The sequence below is a fragment of the Bombina bombina genome, chromosome 6 (assembly GCF_027579735.1).
Source record: "Bombina bombina isolate aBomBom1 chromosome 6, aBomBom1.pri, whole genome shotgun sequence".
NCBI classification, from domain to species: domain Eukaryota; kingdom Metazoa; phylum Chordata; class Amphibia; order Anura; family Bombinatoridae; genus Bombina; species Bombina bombina.
The window spans coordinates 931,472,830-931,496,056 of NC_069504.1; the positions used below are offsets into that span (position 1 = coordinate 931,472,830).

General features: G+C 35.2%; 1 protein-coding gene across 1 annotated transcript in view; it reads right to left on the minus strand.

Moving 5' to 3' along the window:
- Positions 1-23,227, minus strand: part of TENM2 (teneurin transmembrane protein 2) — a 1,369,502-nt gene that overhangs the window by 85,610 nt on the left and 1,260,665 nt on the right. The window contains exons 21-23 of the mRNA XM_053719586.1: positions 22,357-22,589; positions 15,719-15,873; positions 13,325-14,199 (exon numbers count right to left, since the gene is read on the minus strand). Of these exons, the coding sequence (XP_053575561.1) occupies positions 13,325-14,199; positions 15,719-15,873; positions 22,357-22,589 (1,263 nt within the window). The remainder of the gene's footprint in view (positions 1-13,324; positions 14,200-15,718; positions 15,874-22,356; positions 22,590-23,227) is intronic.

Below are 23,227 nucleotides of genomic sequence, written 5' to 3' on the forward strand. Positions count from 1 at the left end.
CCTACTCAAATATTTTAAATCTACAATTAAAAATTACAAAGTTACAAAAAAAACTAACAACTAAGTTAAATATTAAATTATTTTAATTAAACTATTAAATATTAACTCATCCCTATCTTATAATAAATTTAAATAAACTATATTAAACTAATAATTAACCTACCCTAACTATTATACTAAAATTACATTAAACTATATTAAACTAATAATTAATCTACCCTAACTATTATACTAAAATTACAATAAACTATATTAAACTATTAATTAACCTACCCTAACTGCTATACTAAAATTACATTAAACTAGAAATTAAATTAACTATATTATATATTTAAAAACCTAACCCTACTCAAATATTTTAAATCTACAATTAAAAATTACAAAGTTACAAAAAAACTAACAACTAAGTTACAAAAAAATAAAAAATGATCAAATATTTAAACTAATTACACCTAATCTAAGAGCCCTATGAAAATAAAAAAGCCTCCCTAAAAATAAAAAAAACCCTAGCCTAAAATAAACTACCCATGGTCCTTAAAAGGGCCTTTTGTGGGGCATTCCCCAAAGAAATCAGCTCTTTTACCTGTAAATAAAAAATACAAATACTTCCCCCCCAACAGTAAAACCCACCACCCACACAACCAACCCCCCCAAATAAAAACCTAATCTAAAAAACCTAAGCTTCCCATTGCCCTGAAAAGGGCATTTGTATGGGTATTGCCATTAAAAGGGCATTTAGCTCTTTTTCAAAAGTCCAAACCCTAATCTAAAATTAAAACCCACCCAATAAACCCTTAAAAAAGCCTAGCACTAACCCCCGAAGATCCACTTACAGTTTCTGAAGAGCAGACATCCATCCTCAATGAAGCGGCAGAAGTCCTCATCAAAGCTGGCAGAAGTCTTCATCCAAGCGGGCCGATGTCTTCATCCAACCGGGCAGAAGTCTTCATCCAGACGGCATCTTCTATCTTCATCCATCCGGCGCGGATTCTATTGGCTGATTGGAATAGCAAATAGAATGTGATCTCAATCCTATTGGCTGATTGGATCAGCCAATAGGATGAAAGCTCAATCCTATTGGCTGATTGCAACAGCCAATAGGATTTTTTCAACCTTATTTCCGATTGGCTGATAGAATTCTATCAGCCAATCGGAATCTAAGGGACGCCATCTTAGATGACGTCATTTAAAGGAAACTTCATTGTTGAAGAAGTCGTCGAAAGAAGAGGATGCTCTGCGTCGGATGTCTTGAAGATGGAGCTGCTCCGTGCCGGATGGATGAAGATAGAAGACGTTGGCCCACTTGGATAAAGACTTCTGCCGGCTTCGATGAGGACTTCTTCCACTTCGTTGAGGATGGATGTCGGCTTTTGCAGGGGGGTATTTGTATTTTTTATTTGCAGGTAAAAGAGCCGATTTCTTTGGGGCAATGCCCCACAAAAGGCCCTTTTATGGGCCATTAGTAGTTTATTGTAGGCTGGGTTTTTTTTATTTTGGGGGAGCTTTTTTATTTTCATAGGGCTCTTAGATTAGGTGTAATTAGTTTAAATATTTGATAATTTATTTTTTATTTTGTGTAACTTAGTGTTTATTTTTTTGTAACTTAGTGTTTGTTATTTTTTGTAACTTAGTTGTTAGTTTTTTGTAACTTTGTAATTTTTAATTGTAGATTTAAATTATTTGAGTAGGGTTAGGTTTTTAAATATATAATATAGTTTATTTAATTTGTAGTTTAATGTAATTTTAGTATAGCAGTTAGGGTAGGTTAATTAATAGTTTAATATAGTTTATTGTAATTTTAGTATAATAGTTAGGGTAGATTAATTATTAGTTTAATATAGTTTAATGTAATTTTAGTATAATAGTTAGGGTAGGTTAATTATTAGTTTAATATAGTTTATTTTAATTTATTATAAGATAGGGATGAGTTAATATTTAATATAAAGTTAGCGGGTTGTTTAGGGGTTAATAGGCGGTTTTGGGGAGCAGCGGGATAGGGGTTAATACCTTTATTAAAGTTGAGGCGGGGTTGGGGAGCGGCGGGATAGGGGCTAAACAGTTTAGTATAGTGGCGGTGTTTAGTGACAGTATATAAATAAAGCTGTGAAAAAGCCGAATAGCAGCGAGATCGATAACTGTTAGTTAACAACAGTACGCTGCTCATCACCCCATACTTGGTGCGCAGCTTTTTGACAGCTTTTTTGTTAAATATGGAGAGCGTATTCAGGTCCGCGGCCGCAATGTTAGGCGATGTCAGGCGAGCATATTGGTGCCATCGAATGCAAGTAAGTTGACGGCTTGGTAAGTAGGCCTCCTAATATCAAATTTGCTTCATTCCCTTGTTATTTTTTGTTAAAGTGATGCATAGGTAAGTGTCTGGAGCACTAAATGACAGGAAATAGTGCTGCCATCTAGGGCTCTTGCAAATGGATAACATTCTTACAAAACTGCTGCCATATAGGGCTCTAGACATGTGCATGTTCCATAGCTTACGACACTGCTTTTCAACAAAAGATACCAATAAAATGAAGAAAATTTGATAATAGAAGTAAATTAGAAAGTTGTTTAAAATCGTATGCTCTATCTGAATCATGAAATAAAAATTTTGGGGTTCATGACCCTTTAAGTATCGCAATATTTATTTTATATTTATTGATGTAATGTTACCTAAAGGATATAAATATATTTGTATGTCTCTTCCTACAGTTATCTAATTCATGGTTGTACTAGTGGGCAACCTTATATTATTCTGTTGGCAGTGTCTTACCATGTATTACTGTCCTTAGATAGCAAACAAAAGCTTAAATTATTCCAACATTTTAGGTTTGCACGTAAATTGGAAAGAGCCAGGAAAACACTAGTTTCAATATTAATCTCCAAAAGACTCAATCAATTTTCTTTGGGGTAGCACAGAATTTAAGTTAAAGGGCCATAATACCAAAATGTTTAAACACTTGAAAGTGATGCAGCATAGCTGTAAAAAGCTGATTAGAAAATATCACCTGAACATCTCTATGTAAAAAAGAAAGATATTTTACCTCAAAAGTTCCTCAGTAGCCACCTCCCATTGTAAAGGATTTCTAAGCAGCATATTAGTATGTCTGTCCCGGGACAACTGAAAGGATGAGCTTCGTGCACTCTCATATTATTTCACCAATCAGGTAAAGGAAGCTTACTATGAAATCTCATGAGTTAAGTCAAATCTCATGAGATCACAGTAAGAGTTCATGACCTCAGCACTGCTGATGCTGATTGGCTGCTGTTCATTTCTTCATTTTTTTATTTTTTTTACCTGCAGCTGGGAGCAGCTGAGTATAACTTTTTACACAGCACTTACTCTGCTGAGCTGAGGAGATTGTGAGGTAAAATATCTTCCTTTTTTACATAGAGATGCTCAGGTGATATTTTCCTGTCAGCTTTTTACAGTTAAACTGCATCAGTTTCAAGTGATTTAGCATATGAGTATTATGTCCCTTTAAGATCACTCAAATTAAAAAGCATGTATTTCAAAGACTTGCATACAAGCACTTTAGCCTCAAGAGTTATGAAAGTCATTTTATATTTACGGCATTTCAGTATTAGCTCTAATACACAAAATGTAAAATATATATAATTAAATAAATACATAAATCTTCTACTAGGCATGAGTGGCATGTCAACTACTACCATTCAGTCAACAGCCCTATGTCAAAAGCTATCCTGGTTCTCAATGAACAGTCTAGTAATACTTATTTTCATAATAACATATATTGTAACTTATTAGAAGTTAGGTTTATCATATACTGCAGCGTAATGAGATTACAAATAAGCTCTTTATGGAAATGATCTTCCCTAAATATTTGGTTTTTTTAACCTATTTACAAAAATATATTTTATTTTCACCACACTTAGTTTTTATGTTTCTAAATTTTACGTACAACATTTTAAAGTAAAATTGTTATGCCCTGTAGCTTTTTTTTAGGGACAATCTAAGCAAAATATTTTGTAATATGAGTCTGCAAAGCATGCTATAGAAATGAGATATTTCAAAATGAACTTGTCTGCTCCTCAATTTCTTTTTAGGAGATTTAGCTTTACTACAAAACGTGTCATTGACTGATAAACTATAGTTTTACTTCAACACGTTTCCAGTTTTGGAAGAATTGCATTGTATTCCTTAATAAACGTGAATCTACTTCAGCTCAGTGGGACCCTCTTATTTACTATTTGCATAGTTCCTTGGGGACAGAAAATAAAAAAGATAAGGAAATAATGAAGCAAGCAAAGATGTCATAAACTAAATATAATGTAAAGATGAAGAAAATCAAAAATGAGAGGTGGAAGAAAAAAATAGTACAATGACTAGGTTGAATACTATGAAGTTAGCAATTCTACGTAACTTAAATTTGTTTTGGTATCAAAGAAATCTAAAGTTGTTTTAAAAATTAAAAAAATTGGCAATTTGAAGATTTTGGATTTTGCTCTAAACAAAATGTTATCTGCATTTTTGTGTAGTTAAAATACTGTGACTCACCATAGATATTCCTGTCCTACATGATGCAAAATTGATGTGTTTGTAAGAGATAATATTGCCTTATTCACTAGAGTAAATATCTTAAGGTCAAACACTCTACTTGTTCTTTAGACTATTCAATAAATGTCACATGGTTTTGGGCAATGCAATGTAGCAAAGGAAAAAGGTGACATTGCTGGAATAATCTTGAACTGTCCTTTGTAACTCAGATAGCGAATGCAGTCTATGTAATACTGACTTTTTTTCTTGCACCTAATTAGAAGCTCAATTCTTTCAACGTAATAGTTTTTTCATTACTTCTGCAATATATGTCCTTGATATTATGAAAAAGAATATCTTGCTTCCTTGCTGTTATTGAAAGGATATCATGAAAAATAAGTTGTGTTAGGTTTAAAGGACATTAGAAGCCGGCATTGTGTTAAGATTTTTTTTTTCTTTTCTTCTAACTTATGTAATTCCTGATGTTTCTCGATGTATTGTATCTAGAATGATGTAGCAAGCTAATTATTCATTTTGTATTATGCTTTCACTATATGCTGTTTAGTTTCTATGATGGCCATAAATAATGTACCCCTGTATAATCATGCATCTATATCCAACCAGTAGCACTAATCAAAAACAGTACAATGATAATACAAAAAGTTATATAGAGAAAATTGCTAATTTTCTTAGGAATTATTGGTTAACAAAATGACTAGTTCCATTTATAGTTAGCTTTAATTGGTCTTCAAAAAGTACTTGGTGGGTAAAGTTGATGAACATCACAAACAATAAGCATGCTGTTTGTTTTTGTGTATTACCTCCATTTAAATTGACACTGTTTCAGGTATTTAAAAAGTGGTGACGTTTTGGAAGTAGGGAGATTCATGCCTAGGTTAGTGAAGACTGGATGTTCATTTTATAAATTTATACTTTCATTTGTAGCCCTTCTCATGTCTGCTTGGTACTACTTTACACACATACATAAACTCCACAGTCTGGGGTATGTGATCTCTGATAAATACACCATGAATGGCTGTACTCCAAAGTTCCTTAAAAAACACAGACTTTATTTCAAATCATTAAAATATAATCACTTGCTGATAGGTTGATAATCTTACACTTTTTACACTGTTTGTAGTGTGAAACACGTAAAATGTATCAAACCATCCTCCGGTGATATTTTAATGATTTGATATAAAGTCTCCTTTTTTAAAGATACTTTGGAGTGCTGCTACTCATGATGTATTTGTTTGATTAGGTGCATGATTCCACCGCTTTGGTTATGACCCCCGCAGCAGTGTTTTGAACAGCATATGTTTCTCCACATGAAGGAATTGTAGCAACGGACTTCACCTTTCGGTTTATATGAGATCTCTGATGCTGTATGGTTTATACCCCACCATAATAAGATGGGAGGTAAACTGCCACAACCATGGCTCCATTTTTCAAGCTGCATATGCAGCTTTGGAGTGCCTTCGGTGCAGTCTCGTTTACATGTCACTGGTCTAGCATGAGAAGGTGGTAGCACTGCACCAGCAGCCGCTAGTGCAAAGTTAAATGCAGTGTACTGCTGACCACTGGCTGCAATCCTGGGCGGACAGGTTCACAGAAGCGACTCCGGGCATTGATAAATAGGGCCCTATGTGTTTGTCTAGTGGTGATATCTTTAGAATTGGAGAAGTCAGTACTTTGAAGGTAGAAGAAAGGGGGTAATATTGAGTGGGTGGATGCTAGAGGAAAGATTTAAATTGTACATACTATCTTTAAGGAGAAAACACTCTCCCTGGTAAAATACAGGTAAGTTTCCCTGGGAGGTGTAAGATGGCATGGGAGAGTGGCTACAATAGAGTCCCTATGTGTGATCTAATTAGAGACTGAGCATGATTTTTGTAAAGCAACAATTGTTGGTGCAGCAGATGTCATTGTGGGGTTACTTTCCAGGTCCTGGTTCCGTTGTGTGTATGCTCCTGTTAGTATCCCACTGCTATCGGTCTCACCTCTCATGTACTCGGTTTGGGTAACACAGGATAGACTTGTATCCTTTCCCAGCAAAATGTCGCTCCCCCACACAATTACAGTTCTCAAACACAGCGTCCAGACACGCCGGATGCTGAATGGACCAACCGTCACAAAACATTGGCGTGGCCTAATACATTTTGTGGGGCTCCTCCTCACTTCATTAGAGGCATACCCAGGAGGAGCCATACATCATTATGGCATATAGCAGACATACACAACAGGGGTCCCACCTGCAGGGGCCATGCATGCAATCTAAAACAACATTTTCTTTCTGTATTTATTTTATATTATTTATAAATAAGAGTTTCTACTATTAGAATTATTAGTTACCAATGAGCATTATGTATGGGGGCCTGAAAATATGTTCTTTAACCAGGGTTCGGTATCCATTCACTCTGCCCCTGTCTCTAATAATAATGATAATCATTCTCTTTTGTTTCTAGGCTGAAATGCTACAAAGTTGGAGTTAAAAAACAAACAAACACTTTCTGTAAAGAACTCGGGGAAAGAAAAAAACAAGTGACAGTAATCACACTTTTTCGTTTAAAGTGGTAAATGTAAAACTAGCAGGAAAGCATTTAATTAATATGGTAATGCAGTAGAGCCAAGGCCTGAATTATGGTCTCACGTATATTTTCTGATGACACGTGTCCAATGATAACAGCCTTGGGAATAGCACTGAGTTAGATGAAGATATATAAACAGAGCTGTGATGGGGCTTCTGTAAATTGCTAGTGACACTGTCCTGCATTTGCATACTATGGTTGATTACTAGATAAATGTACACACAATTTTTGATGTTTTATAAAAACACATATGTTCGGTTTTACAGTGTTTTTTTTTAACTTAATTAAAAATGACGGATCTCATTTGTATCAGTAGGACTGCGCACAAAAATGTATTATATATGTTTTAGTTCTACATTTTTAATACGCACAATTAACACTACATATATGGAATCATGCTATATGGAGTATACATTCATCATAAAAACGTAATTTTGTTTTTGTTAACACTTAGTATTGTAATGTTCATGCATTAAACAATGTGCACATTATAGTAATTAAAAGCTTATGGCCTTTACATATCTATTATAAGATAAATAGCTGTTGATATACAGTAGGTGTATGCAATGTGGTTCCAGTATATTCTACATTTGAATGTTAGCATTCAGTATCCAAATTATATATTTTTGCTATATAGAAAGTTAGAATGGTCAAAGAGTGTCAAGGGGAACATTATTTTTTCTACCAGACAAATGTCAGAAACAGACATCCTGCATTTTTACTAGAACACACACATCCCAACTAACCCTCCACATATTGCAACATATATTTAATAATGCATATTACTGACTGAAGAGGAACAGATGGCTACAAGTTATCTCTACCAATCAGAATTTCTGATTGAGCTGATCCTTGGGATGTTTGTTTAGTCACTTTTGAACAAGCAGAAATGCAGGTTGCAATAACTACTTGTTTGTTTTTACACAAGAAACTATTTTTGCAGATTTAAAAGAAACAAAAAAAAGATATAAAACTTAATGTATACATTTCTCTTTCAGTGCTTTGTGATAGAATTCCAGCTGTAGATTTGTATGCGTATATATAACTGTGTGATATTTATAGGTTTGTTTATATAGATTATATATTCAGATTTGTAGTCATCGCATAAGTTATAGATCATTGTTTAAAATATGTATGCCTGTGTAAACTGTCTAAAACTGCAAGATAAATAGCAGCGATCTGCTTCCTTATCTCTCTGCCACCTCAAAAGTGGGGTCTTAATTTATCCAAGACTTACTCAACTGCTTTTATGCTCTGGTTATCAGAGCGCAGGGAGTGTTCAGTCTTAAATTCTGGTAGAGGATTCCACATCACTGGCCCTAAGCACAGGTGGAAAGGTACCACACAGTTTAACATTGGGGGACATACTGTTAGTTAATAGATTCATTTAATGATTCCTAGATGAATGGATCAGTAATTTTTATTAGCAGGTATTTAATATCCCTTTTGAAGTGAGTTACCAAATTAAGGGCCAGATTACGAGTGGAGTGCAAACGTTTGCACCCGAGTGATAAGGGTTTTATCGCGGGGATTTGTGCTGGTATTACAAGTTGAAAGTAAACATGATCGCTTGAACGCAATCGCGATTTACGCTAGAATGATTACCGTTAATTCAGAGCTCTGGTTACCTGTTTCGCAAAACATAAAAGTTGCACAAATATAGCATACATATGTATTTTCATGTGTATATATTTATTTACAGACACATATACACAAATAAATACATATGTATGTATGCATATATATATATATATATGTGTGTGTGTGTGTGTGTGTGTGTGCATTGGAGCCATCTGCAGTTAAATAGATAAAAACATGAAAAAGCATATTTATGCAATGTTTATTTTTAATAAAGGTTTTAACTATGTATTTACTGTAAATATTTGTCATTCCAATATTCTGCATATGAGAGTGGGTTGTTTTTTTCTATTGACTTCTATGGGGAAATACTTGAATGTGCACACGATATTCTAACCCGACAAGCGTAAACAGCTTACTTCTAGTGCAAAAAACACTTGAGCGCACCACTAGTTTTATTTTAGTATTATCAGCCAAAATAGCTAGTATCTGAACTGTCCTTTCATATGTATGAGAAAATATTGCTGAGTACAAAGTCCCTTTAACCTAAGAATTTGTCTTTTTTTCTACCTGCACTTGAAGAATACATATATGTGACATTCTAAAATGTTTGCATTTAGTTTCTCTGTGTCTATACAACAAAATACATGTTATAAGCTCTCTAATATTATAGTCAATACACTATGAATTTATTCTGGCACTAATTGCAAAACCTTTTAATCCCTAGGTTGCCAGAAAGAGGTGCGTAGCAATGTGTTGGCAGATCATTGGTTAATCATATGCTGTTTTTAAATACTGTATAGTTCCTTTAAAGACATCTTTTTTTTTATTTTGCTAGTAAGTATTTTTGCTTATAGTTATGCATTTTTATTTGCATGCAGAATATATCTCACTGGGATATTTAAATGGCTGCCAGAGCTCTAGCACAAATTCAAACAACAGAGGTTGCCATAGTAACCCCTGGTTCAAGTGAAAAGCAGCAAAAGGTGAGGAAGTGGCTAAAATAAAACTGGGAAAAAAAATTAAACTTACAACACAAAGAATTTATATAAGTTATTTAGCTTGGTAGACTTCAATTTTCTAAAGCAGCAAGAAACTCCATACCTTGGTTATTTGTATTTATGTTTGTGTATATCGTCTGTCTCCAGTGCCCACAGGAATTTTATTTCACTTGAAATGTAAAGAACATGAAATTCTTTAAGGTGGGTAAAGATGCCTGAAGGGAATCAGTAATGGTACACAAGTGGGCAGTGGGGACTGCTGCTGAAAATTCACAGTGATTTGTTTTTGTAATATTTTTTTTAAAGATAACCAATACTTTTACATCTATATAAATTCAGTATATTATCACTGCTATTTTTTTTAGAACTTTCTCCAGTTCCCTAAAGAAACCTATGGCTCAGTGATTCTGAAATAAGGTAAACATAACTGCATTGTAATGTAATGCGTGATCTCTAATTAGAAATGTATGTAGAGCATAGATTGTTAGATATGTATATAAAGGGTATTGTACCTCCTCTGGAGTGTGTTTCTGGGCGGCGGGGTAGAGAATTTTATGCAATACACATATTGCAGGTTGTTTAAAAGGATATTGAATCCAATTTTTTTCTTTCATGATTCAGATAGAGCATGCAATTTTAAGCAAATTTCTAATTTACTCATATTATCAATTTTTCTTCGTTCTCTTGCTATCTTTATTTGAAAAAGAAGGCATTTAAGCTAAGGAGCTAGCCAATTTTTGGTTCAGAACGCTGGACAATCAGCAAGGACAACCCAGGTTGTGAACCAAAAATGGTCCGGCTTCTAAACCTACATTCTTGCTTTTCAAATAAAGACAGCAAGAGAATGAAGAAAAATCGATAATAGGAGTAAATTTGAAAGCTGCTTAAAATTGCATGCTCTATCTGAATCATGAAAGAAAAAAATTGAGTTCATTGTCCATTTAAGTGAAGTAGTACTGAATTTTCACAAGTGCACGTAAAGGGGCACTAAACCCATTTTTTTTTTTCTTTAATGATTCAGATAGAACGTGCAATTTTAAGCAACTTTCTAATTTACTCCTATTATCAATTTTTCTTCATTCTCTTGCTATATTTATTTAAAAAGGAGGAATGTAAAGCTTAAGAGCCGACCCATTTTTGGTTGAGAACCTGGGTTATGCTTGCTTATTGGTTTGCTAACTGTATCCACCAATACCAAGCTCTATCCATGGTGCTGAACCTAAAATGGGCTGGCTCCTAAGCTTTAAATTCCTACTTTTTAAATAAAGATAGCAAGAGAATGAATACAAATTGATAGTAGGAGTAAATTAGAAAATTGATTAACATTGCATACTCTATCTTAATCATTAAAAGTCAATTTTTTTTATGTATGCATAGAATATAGCAGCAATTAAGCGAAGTATTTCAAAATATTTGTGCACAAAATATTTTGAAAGCATTTTAAATGATAATCTTTAGCAAAATAATTTTCCAATCCAGTGATATTACCCTTGAAAAGCCTGTTTACTATTCTTTATCTTATTTAATTTGCTATGTCCAATTTAGGGAAGCTCTTGCATTAATCAATAGTGATGTTGCGAACCTAAAATTTTGCGTTCGCGAACGGCGAACGCAAACTTCCACAAAAGTTTGCGAACCGGCGAACCGCCATAGACTTCAATAGGCAGGAGAATTTTAAAACCCACAGGGACTCCTTCTGGCCACAAAAGTGATGGAAAAGTTGTTTCAAGGGGACTAACACCTGGACTGTGGTATGCCGGAGGGGGATTCATGGCAAACTCCCATGGAAAATTACATAGTTGATGCAGAGTCTGGTTTTAATCCATAAAGGGCATAAATCACCTAACATTCCTAAATTGTTTGGAATAACGTGCTTTAAAACATCAGGTATGATGTTGTATCGTTCAGGTAGTGTAAGGTTTTTTTTTTTTAAATGTACACTACTGTTTTAGCAGATATGACTTGCACTGGTGTGACACTGTGCCCTGGCAGGACCTGGAACGCACACGTGTGAGGGAAACTGACTGCTATTATTTCACAGTAAAAAAAAGTTTTTTTTTTTTTTTAAATGTATGTACACTACTGTTTTAGTAGATATGACTTGCACTGGTGTGACACTGTGCCCTGGCAGGACCTGGAGCGCACACGTGTGAGGGAAACTGACTGCTATTATTTCACAATAAAAAAGGGTTGTTTTTTTTGTTAAATGTATGTACACTACTGTTTTAGCAGATTTGACTTGCACTGGTGTGACACTATGCCCTGGCAGGACCTGGAACGCACACGTGTGAGGGAAACCGACTGCTATTATTTCACAGTAAAAAAAGGTTTGTTTTTTTTAAATGTATGTACACTACTGTTTTAGTAGATATGACTTGCACTGGTGTGACACTGTGCCCTGGCAGGACCTGGAGCGCACACGTGTGAGGGAAACTGACTGCTATTATTTCAAATTAAAAAAAGGTTGTTTTTTTTTTTTTTTAAATGTACACTACTGTTTTAGCAGATATGACTTGCACTGGTGTCACACTGTGCCCTGGCAGGACCTGAAATGCACACGTGTGAAGGAAACTGACTGCTATTATTTCAAATTAAAAAAAGGTTTTTTTTTTTTTTTTTTAAATGTACACTACTGTTTTAGCAGATATGACTTGCACTGGTGTCACACTGTGCCCTGGCAGGACCTGAAATGCACACGTGTGAAGGAAACTGACTGCTATTATTTCAAATTAAAAAAGTTTTTTTTTTTTTTTTAAATGTACACTACTGTTACACCAGATATGAGTGGTGGCACTGGGCAAGTGGGCACAGTGTACGCTGTGAGCCTGAGCTGGCAGGCAGGCTGCAATTAGATTACACAGGAAAAAAAAAAAAAGAAGACTGATGTTCTAGCCCTAAAAAGGGCTTTTTGGGGTGCTGTCCTTACAGCATAGATCAGATGAGTCCTTCAGGACTGTAGTGGACACTGAATACACTAGCCTAGCTATCGATTTCCCTATTAAATCAGCAGCAGCTACACTGTCCCTCCTCTCACTAAGAATGCAGGCTCCGAATTAATCTAAAATGGATGCTGTCCAGGAGGTGGGAGGGTCTGGGAGGGAGTGTCTGCTGCTGATTGGCTGGAATGTGTCTTGTGACTGTGAGCTACAGGGTCAAAGTTTACTCAATGATGACGAATAGGGGGCAAATCGAACATCGCATATGTTCGCCGTCCGCTGCAAACGCAAACATGCTATGTTCGCTGCGAACTATTCACGGCAGAACTGTTCGCGACATCACTATTAATCAAGTAATCCATGTGTATAATATTTTAGGGTTAGGTTTCTTGATACTACAGGATGCATTCCAACCTCTGTGGGGTAGTGGGGAAAAACACAATTTTCAAATGTAAAGTACAGTAAAAGCAAGAAAATAAATAATAAAAGTGTATTACAAAGCTTTCAAGGGGAAGCATGCAAACATTCTGGAGAAAACAGCAAGTACTGAGGTTCAGTATGACAAATATTGTATGTGTGTATTCTTCCATCAGTCTATACAACTTTATACAACAACTTTTGCACAGTATAACCACACAGTATCTGTCACGATTTAGCTTTAGAGACACTTTAGGTATCAATTAGAAACCATCTCATTGTCAAAATGTTGTATGTTGTCTGTGTACTTACTCATAAAATACTGTCCAGCCAGTCTCATCACTCTTAGTTGCCAAAAGACCAGTATTCCCTTCATATGTCATCAAAGCCAATTCCAAACTCTGTGTTGAGACTGATTTCAGGCCTCCATTGGTAGATAGTGTTAATGTAACAATTTGATTGTCTGGCATTAGAAAATGTCGTGGTGTACCATTAGTGTCTCTTCGAATTTTTAAAGAATTTCCACTGTTATCGACCACCTCTATCACATCATTATCAGCACTGTAAGTAAAATTGTAAAGATACTCTCCAGTTACAAGGCTTTGAGTATATTGATGAATTCCATTGATATTAAATATGTATAATTCTTGTTCTCCTGGAGATGCAACTTCGTACTGGTTGAAATAATTAAGTACAGGCTTGTTCTGAAGAACAGCTCTTATACGAATATTCCCAAGGTCAGCAATGTATACGGTACCATCAGGGGCCACAGCTAAAGATGATGGTGAATTTAAAAAGGCATCTGTAGCATAACCATCATCTCCAGCATAACAATTGCAGTTGACATCATCTTTGCAGTTGCAATCAGAGGCTGCTCCAGCTAAAAGAGATATTTCACCATTGGTGGTCACTTGACGTATTCGATTAATTTTCTTTTCATTTGTTTCTGCAATGTAAAGGATCCCAGTGTGGGAAATAGCTATTGCACTTGCAGATTCAAGAGCAGAATGAATAGCTAATTTACTAAGAGAGTAGTCTATACCAGGCACCTGGCAATGCATTGGACGGCCAGCTATGATGCTGACCTGGTGGTTTTCTGTAATGCGCAAAATAACATTGTTTTCCAATACATAGAGTGAATTATCCATAGGATTAACTGCTAGGTCAGTTGGCCATTCCATCCGTACCTATAAAGTATTCAAGAATTAATTATATTATAAAATTTAAATGTAAGAAGCAAGTTTTCATTAAAGTGCATACTAGTAGACATTGAAATGCTCAACAGTGCATTAATGTTTTGATTACAAACATTTTATTTTTCATTATAAACTTCTGGACAAAAATGCTTTCAGTAAAACATGTTTTTTTTGTGCATACCAAAAATCCACAGCATAGGCTCATAGGTAGCATTGCATCTGCAGCTTTTGGCTGTTTAACATAATAGCATTGACACAGTATGATGTGTGTCACAGTAGACACAGTGAACAGGCACATGCTGTGAATGTAGATGCACATGCACACGACATACAGAAGTATGCTCTGCAGGTCACACATACCCAGTAAAAGGAATCACTAAAATTATTAAAGCTTTTTATAAAATAATTAATTATTAATTAATGCTTCTAATCACAATTGAAATGCACTGATATGTTTTTAGTTTCCAGTATTATGTCTCTTTTGCATGTTTAATAAAAATATTCAATCAAACTTAAGCATTCAGAAAACAATCTTTTGGAAATAATTTACCAGTCTAATTGAGTTCCCTAAACAAATTAAAGTTGTTACTGCTTCACTGTTTATGAAAATTAATTAAATTTTGAATTTATTAGATTTCTTGAATGTTTTTCAATCAAGTTTAATCTTTGTTATACTTAAGTAACATAAAGAGGGGTTGGTCTCTACTTCCTCTATACGCCCACAGCTTATAGATGCTTTAAATTGACAAAGTATATGTCTTCACAAGAGGCACATCTCATGAGACAGCATGTGGGTTTTTCAAAGGTCACATGTCTGATTATTTGTATAACTAACAAGGAACAGGGGTAAAAATTCATCTAATTGACACCACTGCTGTAGGAATATCATGTAGTTATAGTCCATAGTGTTATAAAGGTGAACAGGGACTTTGTAAAAACACAGAATAAATTGTTATTTCAGGGGAACATAAGCAGAGGACACATACGACTGCATTAAAATGAGTGAATGCATAGAAAACTATTTTCCCAAAAGACACACATGCTTATCATTTAATGTAATATTTCTAAGAAATAAAAGAAAATCTGTTTGCACATCACACAGGGAGGTAAGTCAAGAATCTAGGAATGCAAAAAAGGTATAATTAAATCTTTTTCCAAGAGATAAAGCAAAAAAAAAAAGAAAAGAAAAAAAGACCAATTGAAGAATGCCATATGGTATATAAATTAATTCCAAATATCCATAGACGTTACTGACTGCTTTCGCAATTAATAAAAAAAATGGACAAAATTGCATTCAAGACTCAATTATAATACTCTTGTATCATATTATCAGACAAAAATGTACTCTCAAGTATTGCATAATCAAGTTAGAGGAAGTAACTTAACTGAAAATTATTATTTCAATTGTTATGAGAATTTCACACTTACAAAAAAAATAAAAATAACGACTTTAATGAAAGTGTCACTAAGCTTTTCCTTCAACTAAGCATTCAAATTCACAAAACTTTACCTGGGTAATGTCCATACTTGAGTCACAGCTCAGTGGACGACCAGCAGCAAGGTCATTAGAACCTAGCAGAGTCGAAATTATTCCATTCTGGTCCACTTTACGAATCATAGTGGCATCAACAAAGTAGATTAAACCATTTTTATCCACTGCAATACCTGAAGGAAACAAAAGCAAACAGCATTTAGCAACATGATACAAAAATGTTTCAGTTTTATTATTATGTTTTTTTTTAAAAAAAACATATCTGCTTGTGGAAGACATAAGTGTAACCTGAATGTGAAGAAAAATAATGGTCACACAAATACTGAGAAATTATATTGTTCCTTATTTTAAACTTCAACACTTTCATTTCTGAGAAAATAATATACAAAATGTAATTTTTCATTGTTATTCTACTTTTATAAAAATCTTATTTTTATTAATTACTTACGGCTAGATTTGGAGTTTTGTCGGTAACGACCCGAAAAACTAACGCCGGCTTTTTTCTGGCCGCACCATAAAAATAACTCTGGTATTGAGAGTCCACATAAAGGCTGCGTTAGGCTCCAAAAAAGGAGCGTAGAGCATTTTTAACGCAGCTTCAACTCTCGATACCAGAGTTGCTTACGCAAGCGGCCAGCCTCAAAAACGTGCTCGTGCACGATTCCCCCATAGGAAACAATGGGGCTGTTTGAGCTGAAAAAAAACCTAACACCTGCAAAAAAGCCGCGTTCAGCTCCTAACGCAGCCCCATTGTTTGCTATGCGGAAACACTTCCTACGTCTGCACCTAACACCCTAACATGTACCCTGAGTCTAAACACCCCTAACCTTACACTTATTAACCCCTAATCTGCCGCCCCCGCTATCGCTGACCCCTGCATATTATTATTAACCCCTAATCTGCCGCTTCGTAAACCGCCGCTACTTACATTATCCCTATGTACCCCTAATCTGCTGCCCTAACATCGCCGACCCCTATATTATATTTATTAACCCCTAATCTGCCCCCCACAACGTCGCCTCCACCTGCCTACACTTATTAACCCCTAATCTGCCGACCGGACCTGAGCGCTACTATAATAAAGTTATTAACCCCTAATCCGCCTCACTAACCCTATAATAAATAGTATTAACCCCTAATCTGCCCTCCCGAACATCGCCGACACCTAACTTCAATTATTAACCCCTAATCTGCCGACTGGAGCTCACCGCTATTCTAATAAATGTATTAACCCCTAAAGCTAAGTCTAACCCTAACACTAACACCCCCCTAAGTTAAATATAATTTACATCTAACGAAATTAATTATCTCTTATTAAATAAATTATTCCTATTTAAAGCTAAATACTTACCTGTAAAATAAATCCTAATATAGCTACAATATAAATTATAATTATATTATAGCTATTTTAGGATTTATATTTATTTTACAGGTAACTTTGTATTTATTTTAACCAGGTACAATAGCTAATAAATAGTTAAGAACTATTTAATAGCTAAAATAGTTAAAATAATTACAAAATTACCTGTAAAATAAATCCTAACCTAAGTTACAATTAAACCTAACACTACACTATCAATAAATTAATTAAATAAACTACCTACAATTACCTACAATTAACCTAACACTACACTAAAAATAAATTAATTAAATACAATTCCTACAAATAAATACAATTAAATAAACTAGCTAAAGTACAAAAAATAAAAAAGAACTAAGTTACAAAAAATAAAAAAATATTTACAAACATAAGAAAAATATTACAACAATTTTAAACTAATTACACCTACTCTAAGCCCCCTAATAAAATAACAAAGCCCCCCAAAATAAAAAATTGTCCTACCCTATTCTAAATTACTAAAGTTCAAAGCTCTTTTACCTTACCAGCCCTGAACAGGGCCCTTTGCGGGGCATGCCCCAAAGAATTCAGCTCTTTTGCCTGTAAAAAAAAACATACAATACCCCCCCCCCAACATTACAACCCACCACCCACATACCCCTAATCTAACCCAAACCCCCCTTAAATAAACCTAACACTAACCCCTGAAGATCTTCCTACCTTATCTTCACCATACCAGGTTCACCGATCTGTCCTGAAGAGCTCCTCCGATGTCCTGATCCAAGCCCAAGCGGGGGGCTGAAGAGGTCCATGATCCGGCTGAAGTCTTCATCCAAGCGGGAGCTGAAGAGGTCCAAGATCCGGATGAAGTCTTCATCCAAGCGGGAGCTGAAGAGGTCCATGATCCGGATGAAGTCTTCTATCAACGGCATCTTCAATCTTCTTTCTTCGGGAGCCATCATCTTCCATCCGACGCGGAACATCCTCTTCTCCCGACGCCTACTAGCCGAATGACGGTTCCTTTAAAGGACGTCATCCAAGATGGCGTCCCTCGAATTCTGATTGGCTGATAGGATTCTATCAGCCAATGAGAATTAAGGTAGGAATATTCTGATTGGCTGATGGAATCAGCCAATCAGAATCAAGTTCAATCCGATTGGCTGATCCAATCAGCCAATCAGATTGAGCTCGCATTCTATTGGCTGTTCCGATCATTATTAATTTATTGATAGTGTAGTGTTAGGTTTAATTGTAACTTAGGTTAGGATTTATTTTACAGGTAATTTTGTAATTATTTTAACTATTTTAGCTATTAAATAGTTCTTAACTATTTAATAGCTATTGTACCTGGTTAAAATAAATACAAAGTTACCTGTAAAATAAATACAAATCCTAAAATAGCTATAATATAATTATAATTTATATTGTAGCTATATTAGGATTTATTTTACAGGTAAGTATTTATCTTTAAATAGGAATAATTTATTTAATAAGAGTTAATTAATTTCGTTAAATTAAAATTATATTTAATTTAGGGGGGTGTTAGTGTTAGGGTTAGACTTAGCTTTAGGGGTTAATACATTTATTAGAATAGCGATGAGGTCCGGTCGGCAGATTAGGGGTTAATAAGTGTAGGCAGGTGGAGGCGACGTTGTGGGGGGCAGATTAGGGGTTAATAAATATAATATAGGGGTCGGCGGTGTTAGGGGCAGCAGATTAGGGGTACATAAGGATAACGTAGGTGGCGGCACTTTGCGGTCGGCAGATTAGGGGTTAATAAGTGTAGGTAGGTGGAGGCGACATTGTGGGGGGCAGGTTAGGGGTAATAAATATAATACAGGGGTCGGCGGTGTTAGGGGCAGCAGATTAGGGGTACATAAGGATAACGTAGGTGGCGGTCGGCAGATTAGGGGTTAAAAAAATGTATTCGAGTGTCGGCGATGTGGGGGGACCTCGGTTTAGGGGTACATAGGTAGTTTATGGGTGTTAGTGTACTTTAGAGTACAGTAGTTAAGAGCTTTATAAACCGGCGTTAGCCCAGAAAGCTCTTAACTACTGACTTTTTTCCTGCGTCTGGAGTTTTGTCGTTAGATGTCTAACGCTCACTTCAGACACGACTCTAAATACCGGAGTTAGAAAGATCCCATTGAAAAGATAGGATACGCAATTTACGTAAGGGGATCTGCGGTATGGAAAAGTCGCAGCTGAAAAGTGAGCGTTAGACCCTATTTTGAGTGACTCCAAATACCGGCGGTAGCCTAAAACCAGTGTTAGGAGCCTCTAACGCTGGTTTTCACGGCTAACGCCAAACTCCAAATCTAGGCCTTAGGTTCCTTGATGAAGCAGAGCTTGACGATACTTTTAGAAATGTTTTAAGAGATCTGAAATTTTGGGGCTTGGTATAATGTTTTATTGGTGAAGTCTGAATACTAAAACAGCTGCAACACTACAACAGTGTTGGGGACTGATTATTATTATTATTATCAGGTATTTGTAGAGCGCCAACAGGTTCCGCAGCGCTATGAACATGGGTGGTATATTAAAAAAAAAAAAAAAAAAACGATTACAGGGATCAAATGGGGAGAAAGGGTCCTGCCGAGAGTTGCACTGTTGTAGTCAGCTCTTTTGAAGGTGAACTACAAACAGCTGAGCTCATAGGCTTACATGCTATTGGGTTTTAGGGGATAGCAGTGGAGATAGGAAGGTTAGTGTAGGTTGTAAGCTTCCCTGAATAGTAGAGTCTTCAGGGAGCACTTGAAGCTTTTAAAACTAGGGGAGATTCTTGAGGAGCGAGGCAGAGAGTTCCATAAGATGGGAGCCAGTCTTGAGAAATCTTGTAGATGGAAATTTGAGGAGGTAACAAGAGAGGAGGATAATAGGAGATCATGAGCGGAGCTAAGGGGACAGGAGTGAGAGTATCTGGAGACAAGGTCTGAGATGTAGGGGGGAGCAGTGCAATTGAGGGCTTTGTGTGTCAGAGTGAGAATTTTGCGTTTAATCCTGGAGGCAAGAGGAAGCCAGTGAAGAGACAAAACGTCACCCTCAAGACGTTGCCAATCTACAATTCTGTCAGTCACCTACCTTGAGGTAGGTGAGTGTTGGTATTGTAATCAAAGTTAAGGCTATGGTTAAAGGGACAGTACACTGTAAATAGTTTTTCCATTAATGTATTTTCAATTACTTTTTTATACCAGATGCAGAGTATAAAATATTTGAGAAATTGCATTTTTTGAGGTTTATTTTTGTATATGAAGTAGCTGGTTTTGTGCTTTGAAACCACAGCCTATTACAATGGGTAGACCTTAAAGGTAATATCAGATCTCATTGTGTTATCACTTTATGTGATATATATATATATATATATATATATATATGTCTGCAACAAAAAAGCTAGAACAATAGAGAGAACAATGGAAAATTATATTTTTTTTACCTAACTATCCAGCGTCCCACTGAGAGTGTAACTTCTTCTACTGGCTGTGTTTACTTAGGCTTGTCAATAGCATGTACACCAGAATCAAAACGTTCAGTATAGGTGGCTATACCACAGGCTAAATCAGCTATTTCAAATGCTGAAATAGGTGTAAATGAGCTACTTGTAAACAATTTAATACACTCTGGCAGGTAAAATAAATCATTGGGAATAATTTAAAGGGGAGATTTTTTGGGGGGTGAACTCTTCCTTTAAAGTTAAGATGTTTGAGTTATCAGAAGTTTTTACCCTCAGAAGCAATCCAGGAGGAATAGGTTAGGCATAGAGTCAAACAATGTGTCGCATCTCTCTCCAGCATCCAAGGGGTGACATCTCTGCTTTGGCAATGTAGCAGCCAAAATATTTTTGTTCTGCTTTATTATCACAATCAAAATAAGGCAAAAGTAATTTGAATACACTCAAAAAAATTGTAGCTCCACATTTAGCATGAACACATGGAAGTGAAATATAAAAATAATCAAATTAATATAGGCTGTTTGTCAATGCTAAGTCTAACGTCTACCTGGTTTTGACGTATTATGCTAAATGTGCTCATGTTCACTAACATGAATAATAAATAAGACTTGTGGTCCGGTTTATAAAAGGAATAGCACTGTAGTCTAAAATTCTAAAAGGAAGCTTGAAGCTCATTTTATGCAAACAGCCAGAAAAAGAAATGCTTGTTTGTCAGAAAAATCTCTATAAAGCACTACAATTTCCTGTGCTGATCTACAGATTGTACACATCATTGTGCAAGCAAACAAAGAAATACAAAGTAAAAGCTTTATTTCTTTATAACATGTCTAAATAACTAATGACTTCAACTGCTATCAATAACTCTTTAATTTTCTAGACAAAAAATAGAACTCATTTATTATAAAATCACATATTTAATTACATTTCTCTAGTTTATTTCCCTTTTAAAAATAGGTCTATTTAGAAACACCAACATCTTTGTTAGTATTCTAAAATATACTTTAAATAAAATAAAATATTTGCACCATATTGCACGTTACTGCAAGTAACGCACCACAAGCCTCTGTTGAGACTAGGGTCTAGATTCTCTACAGCTATCTGGTCTGGCGAGATGATCTAAGAAGCCTTGTCAGTACTGAAGGGTCACAAAAATAATTTTAGAAAGGGAAATTCAGGCTTGCTAGCTGTTTATATCACTGTGTAGGGCCCTGGTAAAGTGAACATGCTCAAGAGGCCGGGACTGCAACATAATGCAAATTGCGCTAAGAGAATAACAGTTTTAAATGTTTTTGAAAGGATACAAAACTACAAATTTTCCTTTCGAGATTCAGATAGAGCATACAGTTTTAAGCAACTTTCCAATTTTCTTCTATTATCAAATTTGCTTCATGCTCTTGGTATCCTTTGTTGAAGGAGCAGTAATGCACTACTGGGATCTAGCTGAACACACCCAGTGAGCCAATGACAAGAGCAATATATATGCAGCCACCAATCAACATATAGCCCCCAGTAATGCATTACTGCTTCTGAGCCTACTTAAGTATACTTTTCAGCAAAGGATACCAAGAGAACAAAGAAAATTAGATAACAAGTAAAATGGAAAATTCTTTAAAATTGCATGCTCTGTCTGATTCATGAAAGTTTAATCTTGACTTTACTGTTTCTTTAAAATATTTATTCTGCAATACAGTTCTTAACTGTTGGTATATACTATGAATTTATAAGTCATGCTCAATTCTATTTAATATACACAGAACAGTCTTTTTTCTCACCTAAAGCATTTTAATTTCAATTTTGAAATATATTCTTTATGTGCTCTAAGGCTAGTTTTCATTCGCTGTCATTTATGTTTTTATCATTTTTACGTACCTCGAGGATTAGTCAAAATTGCATCTACAGCCTTTCCACCATTCCCACATCTAGCTTCGTCGAAGGGCATACACTGTTCTCCATTCCCAGCTATGACTTCTAAGTTGGTTGCAAGCAAATTTGCCCCAGTGAGTGACTTTATTTTGTAGATTCTCCGACTGTTGGTATCTGACAGGTATAATGACCCTGATACAGGGTCTTCAGCCAGGTAGTATTTATGTGCTATATTGTTGCTAAAAGGAAAGATACAAATAAACAAAAATCAATTACTGACCTTAAATAGAAAATGGTCTCCGCTAAAAGTCAATGACAATTATATGTAGGACCAAATGTCAAGGTTTTTGATGTTATAGCAACAGTAATTTATTGTAATAAATAATATCAAGCTGTATATACAATAAAAGATTAATTAGCAAAAATTATATACTCCAGTGACATTGAATATCTCAACATGCTGCTTTTGATATGTCTACATATATTATTTCAATTTGTACTTTTTGTACTTTATCACTTATTAAAAAAAAAAACATGATTTTCTTTCTTAGTTTCTTGATTTTTTAATTGTTAATAATCGACAGTAAGAAAGTAATGAAAAAATATTATACACCTCAGTGCTAAGAAAACACTTATAAAGTTACTTGTGGGATGATGAAGCTCACTTGTCTTACTACAAAAGTATGTGTTTAATCATAAATTTGTTTCAACACATATATTGTGACAGACAGGTTTGTACTTATGACTGTTTATATTTGTCTCTAGCCAGGCATTATCATTCAACATATCAGATTCTCAACAAAAAAAATATTGTGTAGAATGAAACAATGCATGGGTATGTTCTTTATATAACTGATTCAGCTGAAAACAGGCTATA